General features: G+C 38.8%; 1 protein-coding gene across 1 annotated transcript; it reads right to left on the reverse strand.

The window, feature by feature from the left end:
- Positions 1-4,734: 4,734 nt before the first annotated feature.
- On the reverse strand, positions 4,735-8,166 carry LOC108672583 (tRNA (guanine-N(7)-)-methyltransferase non-catalytic subunit trm82; the record flags this gene model as incomplete). Its single annotated transcript, XM_018160281.2, has 6 exons — positions 4,735-4,954; positions 5,190-5,325; positions 5,818-6,255; positions 6,537-6,710; positions 6,896-7,044; positions 7,934-8,166. Coding segments are annotated over 6 exons (1,315 nt in total), but the record flags the coding sequence as incomplete, so codon positions are not given.
- Positions 8,167-9,031: the final 865 nt, after the last annotated feature.

Raw genomic sequence — 9,031 nt, forward strand, 5'->3', positions numbered from 1 at the left:
CCGAAACGCAGCTCACGGTACGCTGAGCGAGCCAGGGATAACTCATGGTCGTGTTATATAAGAAACACCGCGATATTCATTCATAATTTCCTCACGTACATAGCCAAGAAATGGCTAATGCCATGTGAGAAGATTTTTAAAACATGTGATGACGTAATTTCACGTCATATAAATGACGTAAATTTTACGTTACATCGCTCGGAGTGGGAATTTTTTCCCACCATTAATAATTTATGTCGTTCTTTGTTCATTTCTGTTTGTTAGGTTTCGTCTTTTGTTCATGTTTAGTTCGGAATTCAGATGTTGTATTCAGATGTTGTATTCACATTTAGTAGTTCGAAAAGGTATCAGTTTCAAATAGGGTAGGAGAATTCAAAAACCAGCTTTCAATCAAGTCGCACTGTCAAATTTGACTCTAGCTCAAGTTAACAGCCGTCTCGCATATTATAGTCCACGTTCAATAATCAGTAATTAAACAATCTTTCGTCAGCTCTAATCAACTTAGCAACCGGAAGTCCTCGAATTCTATAGTCGTTTCAATTAACTCGAACTATAGTTGTTTCAAAACGACTATAGTCGTTTTTTCAATGAGATCTTATGACATTAGCTCTAGCCTGCTGCTCTGAACAAAAATTTAAACGCCAAAACTTGAATATTACTCAATAAATAACAATTGATTTTATCTAAGACTATGTCTGTGCGGAAATTCTCACATGTAATGAAGTTGAACAAGTGAGAAAGTTTTTTCGACAATCAACTTCGTTAACATCAGGATTCTTATGCGTTAAACTAGGATCCTAGATAACAGCGATTATAATTTCACGCACAGAAAATATCTCATTATGTCGTGACTTACAATCGATAACGAAATTTTTGTCATGTCGGTTCTAACTTGCAGAGGTGGGCAGTAGCGCGCTACATGTAGCGGTCGCTACATTTTCAGTAGCGGTAGCGGTAGCGGCAGTACATTTAAGCAATGTGGCGGCAGCGGTAGCGCCCGCTACATATTTAAGTAGCGATACGAGGTTTTGCCGCTACAGCGCTACCGCTACATTTATAGGTAAAGCCTTTAGATTTTACTAACCGCCGCAATGCTTGCAGAGAAGTCAGCACAAATTTTGCTGCGATGACATTTGTTCCGTGGCATTCGGCAACAATTCTTTTATCCTTTCTTCGCCACGATCAACACTTTTGTTCTCGCCCATAAGTGCCACATGTTATAGCATTGACTGTTATTTTGAAGTAACGTTGATTACATTATTAACCGTAAACGAAGGATTCAAGAGTATCGCCATTACATCAGCCCGCTAAACCCAAATTCATCAAAAATTACTCATCATATCATTGGCCGTAGCCATGTTGCCGTGGCATGAAAATATTCCATTTGGTTGACCGTAGATAATCTAGACGACGTTTATATAGACGACGTCGGATCAAGACGATCCGACGTTTAATTAACTGATTGCGGGGATAGCGAATCGTAGAACGAAATTTTACTGATGACGGATGTATGATTTCGTAAAATGCATCTTGATATTAATTCTTTTCAATGCAATAACTGCTATCAATAATGGAAAGAATGTGACAGCGTCCACTGTGATGGGCTGGATACTTGCTAATGGTCCTACGCACCTTTTAACTGAGATTTTTAGAATTATTCCACGCAATTTTGGTTGATATAAACTTACATATATATGTCAAAATCCGTTTTAAGATTGTCGCCGCAAGTATACAGAGGCTGTACGGGCGCACAACCACGAAGCCTACCCTAGAGCTATAGTCAGGCCCTATCTTATATAGTAAAACAAATGTAAGAAAAAAATGCAAAACTGTCAGAAAGATTCGGTCCAGATTCGATTGGAATTTTATACAGAGTTATTCACGAAAACTTCCTGATTTGATAGCTCTATAAAATGAGAACTATTAAAGATATAATTTACAACAACAATTTCATATAAAAAGAAATTAGTTGAATTTTTGTATCATTTAGTTTTAGAGATGACATTGGACAAATGACGACCCTTATAGTCAAGGCATTCACTTAATTGATTTTTGAATCTCCGTTCAACTTGCTGAAGCGCATCGACGCGTCTGTTCTTTTTGAAATGAGGTAGGGTCATAGACAGTCACTATAAACAATTTATTTAAGATTACGCCATAAAAAGTCACACGAAGCCTAAATGGGGAGAGGGGGTTGCGCAGGCTAAAGAAGGTTACCTCTCAACGAGATTAGGTGCGCTGTTAAATGTTGGCTCTGAAGATCCGCTGTGTGGGCCGTGGCTCTATCCTGTTGGAACCAGACATCCCTGATATTCATTTCAGCCAGTTTTGGCAAAAAAATAATCATTTGCGTGTACCGAGCTACAGCCAATGTTACTGCGCGTTCGTTTTCCTTAAAGAAATATGGGACAAACTCTCTCTACACTTTCGGGTGTTGTGGCAGTCCGCTGACCTTCAGACCCTCTTGCATTCACATCTCCACTTGCCCTAAATGTGCTCACCCACGTAGAAATTAGGAACAGATTACGAACCCGACCTGAAGGACGAATACGGAATGTTCGTTTAGTAGCGATTATAGAACGGCCATTACAAAAGTACGCCTCGACAGCAAACGGAAGCTGCTCACCTGTCCAATGAATTGTGACAACTGACTAGGCGCGACCCAAAACTTCATGACCTTGCCTTTCATATGAAATACTCTCGCCTTTTTCTTACAACATAAGGCTGCTTGGTGCGATATACTAAACAGGAAGTTTCTGTGAACAATCCTGTATTAGTAGGTACAGGGATTTAATTTACTAGGTGCAATTTTTTCTAGTTTTGAAACCTGAGTCAAGTGGACCATCCAAGTGCTATGTACAATGCGAGTGTGATTTAATTTATTTAGCATACATTAATTTTATACTTATTAATGGAATACGGGCCTTGAAATGGCAGGGATTACCGATCTTGTGCAACGACAAGCTAATCTGCTGGTGTTTCATAATTGAGCTGATGAGCCTAGTTCATGCTAGAGGGCTAATTTGTCTGAAGGAATCGTGCGACGTGAGATCGAACTGTGAGCTTCAACTTGACTTTTCAGCGTTTTCAATTGACCTAAACAATTGCTTATATAAGGCATTCGATTTTCTCGTATTTTTCTCCATTCAATAAAATTTGCACGCAGAAAATGATTCCTGTGAGAATGCCGTAGCTATGCAAAGGTAAGAGATCTTTGCTTTTTTTCTCGCAAGCTGGGCGCAGCCGAAATTTCCATTAAATTTTTCTCTGATCAGTTAGTGATCTCTTCCACTGGGAAGTAAAGTCTCTAAAACCCCATACTCGAAAATCAACCAGAAACGTTCTTATTTTCATTGGAAGATAGACATTTTATATTTTAAGCGCTACTGCCATTAACAGTTAATACGTTATCGATTGGTGTCAAAGTTTCTAATATCAAATAATAGTGATTAAAATATTAAATTTGAAAGTGATAAATAGGGATTTTTCAAATATCTTGAAGAAAATTATGATTAATTATTAGCGACTAAAGTATTCAGCCGGTTTCAAGCATTAAAACGCCACTTTCGCAAAAGTGGACGAATTAGCTGGTTTAGAGGAGAACGGAAAGCATCTTGGCCCAGCTGAACTGGTATCCAGTGTGGTCCTTGGCACTCCTATTCGGCTGCGGTGCAGTTGATGAGCGTCAAGCGGCGAATCATTTGAAAAGCAGTGGCAAGATCATCCAGAGAGCACGCAATAGGTTACGGACTACGGTCTGCTGTACGTTTTTTTTTTTTTTTCATTTCAGCCAGCGTCACTGACATAAAGAAACTCTTCTGCGAGGACAACTGATCAAAGTTTTCCTCGAGCTCTTCTTCATACCTCGTACAGTTCCTCATAAATCTTGGTAAGGTTTTCTTTCTACTTGTGTCTTTTGATGATAAATGGTGCACCATAGATGAGATACCGCAGTTAAGATATATATAGCTATTTGGGAACATTTTTGACATCTGACATTATTATTCTACGAAGCATTTATCGTGGCGTCTGGTTCAAACGAACTTCGAGGGCACGGCACACATAAGATTAATAGCACTCGAAAAATAAATAAACATATCAAGCATCAGGAACGAAAATAGTAGCATTAAATTAAACAAAGACTAGAAAAAATGTTGAAGTCATGAATGTTAAGTAGCTTATATACATCATTAATTCACCCCTTCTCCTAAATATGGATTTTTGACGTAGAAGAGAGAATAATCCACGGCACTAGAGTGCTGCCGACCAGCTTCCAGTGCAGCTTCATTGCCTGTATGCCTCTATAAAGTCAGAGATCGGGGAAAGAATGACGAAGTCAGAGAATAACAGAAAATTTTAGCCCTATTTTGGCAAGATGAGCGTTTTTTTAAACCAAGTAAAGCCCAAGTAAAAATGATTATCCATGGTAAGTAACCACCACGTTCATACACGTGCTCAATTTCTCTAAAAACAATATCGGTGCTACTGAATATAAATTCACTTGATGTCCTTGGCCACTCCTGCATTCTCGATAGTTGCGTTGCGTTCGGTAGATCTTCATTTTTCACTAGGTGCAGTAATTAGTCTGCTCATCACTAATATGAAGTACACAAATAAACAAAAACTACACCGCAACAATAATTTTTGGGCACCATTCTGCAGGCAACGATACTCCGCTGCTAAAATAAAGCGAATAAACGCGTTTAAATGGCATTGACATTGCTCTGACGCAAAAGAAACTAAAACACGAAATAAGATCAAGGTTTATTTTAGGATGCTGCTTCTCCTGAGCCGGATGCCCGAAAACGTTTCGAAGGGCCCTTGAGATCTAATTCATTACAAAGCTTCTTGTTCTCTTGCTGCCGCTGAATGCGCTCCTGCTTCTTCTTCTCATACTCCGCGACGTTATCGTAGCGTTGTTTGTACAGGACACCAGCGTCCATAGCGTATAGATCTTTAGAAGGAACATTACTGTAATTTCTAAAACAACTCTGCAGCCGTTGGCACATGAAGAACAGGTTTGACTTCAACAGAAAATACAGCTAGTGTCATTGTTTAAACCATCACTTGCAGAACATGCATACAAATTAAATTACATGAATCAAATGTAATTCCATATTTCATGCGATAAAAACTGTTCTATAGAAGTACGATTACGTCATTAAACATCCTAATAAACTATGGCTTACCGACAAAGTGTTGCCTGTGTTTATCAGCAAAGACCGAGAGGGCGTGGTGGGGCAAGCGACGCAGCTGCTCTCCTTCCAACTGCCACACCGGCAATGGGGAGCTGACATCGTGAGCTACGCTTTCAGAGGAATCATCCTGAATAGAATGAAAGACAATGATACGTGAGTGACTTGTGCGTTAAATAAGAGGAGGTATCAGTCAAAGAAATAACAATTATGATTCTTCACGAAAATAATTATGATTAATATAATAAAGAACAGATGTACCGAATAGAATAAAAGACAATTATACGTGAGTGATTTGTGCGTTAAGTAAGAGGAGGTATCAGTCAAAGAAATAACAATTATGATTCTTCAGGAAAATAATAATGATTAATATAATAAAGAACAAATGTACCGAATAGAATAAAAGACAATTATACGAGACTGACTTGTAAGTTAAGTAAGAGGAGATATCAGTCAAAGAAATAACAATTATGATTCACCAACCTAAAACTATATTTAATAATATAGAGAACAGATTTACTGAACCGAACTTGCTCGTTTCCTAAAAGTTGCCTTATAAATACAAACGCAGGAAGTCTTCCGTGAAAATAAAAAATAGATAGCAACGGACATAAGAAATCACCTGGACAGGTAATGGGCACACGGCAGCGAGAGTGTCATGTGAGATCCACGTGACAGAGACTGCAGGCCTGGGCATCTCTACACAGCACCGGAACTTGAGCTGCAAATTCTCTTCGACGCTGTAGAGCGCCAGCGCTCGAGACCTATCAAACACAGCGGCCACGATATCAACGCTCTCAGAGCCTGTGTCTCTAGTGACCGCCACATCGACAACGGCGCACTGCTTGGGTATAACCCGACCTCTGCCGAGGCTGCCTGTCCGCTCCTGCTGGTGGGACGCACTAGAGGTGCTGGGGCTTTTGGGGCTTGAAGCGCTTTTCGCTGCGTCGTCACTTTTAGTGATCTTGCTAACTACCATCAGCGACTGCGAGTGTTCATGTGTGTCGATCATGGACAACTCTTTGCCATCATCCAAATTCCACAATCTAATAGTGCCATCCTAGAAATGGTGAAAAACTATATTAATTGAATTGAAGCTGAGAATCACCAATTTATCTTGCTTAAAACAGTGGTATATTGATAACAGCTGCACTCAAACGCACCAACAACCTAATCGATTCAAATGCACTAACAATGCAATCGATTCATTAGTCCTGCTTTATAACATGCAATGACCAGCTTGTCAAGACACACTCTTGTAAGTACATATGTATAAGTTGAAGATGATTGAAAATTCATAAAGAAAAATAAAAATTATAATAGAATAGAATTATATATTACGCCAGAAGCAGAGAGAAGAAGATGAGCATGTGAAGGCATAGGCCGGAGTTGCCCCACGAACTCGCTGTGGCCGAGACAAAAGCTTGCGATGTTGTGAGCGCGGGGGTAGTGCGACACGCGGATCTTCTCGTCGCGGTCACCGGTGGCTACGTAGCGACCGCAGTGTGACATCGACTGTTGAATGACGAAAAAAACTCGGGTAAATGATTCCTTAAAAAATCAGACATCGATTGTAATTTATTTTCCAACAATCTTAAACGGCAAGTAAGGATGACCGCTTAGTTTTTACAAACCAGTGAAATTTTTCTGGCCAATTGAATGCGCAAGAAAAATCCAAACTTAAGTCTACGCTCGCTCACTATAGAGAGCAGCATGGAGAGGTGCCCCAGGATGACAGGAGCAGGACTGCACTCCTCAAATTCTTCATTAGAAGATGATTTGTTAGCAGACGATATGTCCTTTGAGGAAGCATCAGCTAGACTGAACTGCAGCACATCACCGGTTTTATCTGAACAAATAACATTTTATAGACATGAAATCATATAACTCTACTTTATCTCTATGTCTACAAATATACACATTAACCAATGTGAATGCTATATATACGGTAACTATATACGAGCGGGGGGTGCAAAAAAACCGGACTTTGTGTTTTAATTTACTTATTTATTAAAAATCTTTAAAAATGTGTTAGAGAAAACTCAAAGTCACTTGAGACAGTTTCGCATGTTTGTCAATACTTTTACGTCGATATTCAGGGATTTGGTCCCTAATTTTCACAACATTTCCTTCAGTACGATAACTGGAAGGACGACCTGAGCGAGGTTGATCGTCAAATGACATTTCACCTTTTCTGAAGCGGGAAAACTACACAAAAACTTGCGTTTACACCAAAGCATCTCATTGTAGGCTGTCTGTAGCATTTCCTTTCCAGTATTTCACAGAAGAAAGCAAAATTGGATAGCAGCTCGTTGCTCACAAAAATCAGACATTACCAAAAAATGACGGGCGCACAAAAGAAGTGTCATAAATTTTTTTTAAATGATACACGGCCTTCTAGGACAGCAATGGTTGGCACACTTACTGATGAATGTCAGCGGCCTAATGCACATACCTACTTAGAGAATGCGGCACTACCAAAACTTCGCCCACCACACAGGCAGCCTGGTTTTTCTGGGTTGCCTCTCGTATATACTTAGAATCTTAGATCAAAATAGAGTTACCATCAGCAGACAGAGGATTAAATAGAGAACGAATTCCTATTAAAAAATCCATATTTTGAAATACCTTTCCAAAGTAAAAGTACCATGAGTAGTGCTTTTACTTTGAAAAGTACTTTTACTTTAGTAGAACAAAGGTACCTACGAGTAAATTTGAGTGTACTATCATAAACGCACCAGCCACTAAGACATGATCACTTGAAGAGTCAAAAATAAGGTCAACAGGTCTCTTAATGAGGCTCCAGGAACGCTGCAGCTGCCATGAAGAGTTGACTGCTTGCCATACAAGCAGCTTCTTATGAGACGTGATGGCGGCCAAAAATTGCTCGCAGGAACTGATGCAACAGCCTGTCACAATCTCCTTCTCTAAAGCTTCTTCAGGCACACACTTCGATGCTGTGTTCTCTGACCTGTGCAAATAGAAAACATCAATTTCTGAAAATCTACACACAAATAATAATCAGCCAAATAAATTTCATACTTCAACAAATAATCATACTTATCAATAATTCCCTAATTTTTATTCATTACTCAACAATAGCTCGTTTGTCTTGACTTTTATAAGCTACTTCCATCATGGCAATGTATAATTTTGCATACATCAACCTCAGATGATAACATATTGCTCTCCAGCAACTGTGATTAATGTTGTTAAATCTTGCACTATTCTGCAGGATATACCCGACCTCAGTTTGTATTTTTTTTGTTTGCAACAAGTTAACTCTTCTTCTTGATCTGACTCCAAAAAAACATAATAATTAGTCAGTCATCAAGGATACAGAACTGATTTACACCAATTATTTCCTTTCTTTCATTCAAATATTCAAGCACCCAGAAAGTTGACCATCAAATTAATTATCATTGCTTTCATTGTTAAATTTTGCCGTCATGAAAATCTATTTCAATTAGAAAGAGAGCTATTATCAGTAAACTAGCTACAAAAACGCGTTGCGCTAAAAACTTTAGAGCTCACAAATAAATATAGGACTACCTAATTGTCTAACATAAATTAACAATTCCAAAAATGCAAACAAATGTAATCTTACAAATATATCAAACTTCTGACAATTATGTTGGATTTGAAAGGTAAAGCTATTCCACCAATCAGTTAATTCAGATGAAAAGGAAAAAAGGTTATGAAATTTAATAGGCTTGACAACTACAGCTATCATGAGCTCTTAGAGCCCTTCCTCACTATAAATGAGTTTGCAAAAGTTTGAGCATATATATGAAGAATTGCAACAATGGGCTCTGAGCGCAAGTCAAATTTTTCAT

Source organism: Hyalella azteca, unplaced genomic scaffold (assembly GCF_000764305.2).
Source record: "Hyalella azteca isolate HAZT.00-mixed unplaced genomic scaffold, Hazt_2.0.2 contig1525, whole genome shotgun sequence".
NCBI lineage: Eukaryota > Metazoa > Arthropoda > Malacostraca > Amphipoda > Hyalellidae > Hyalella > Hyalella azteca.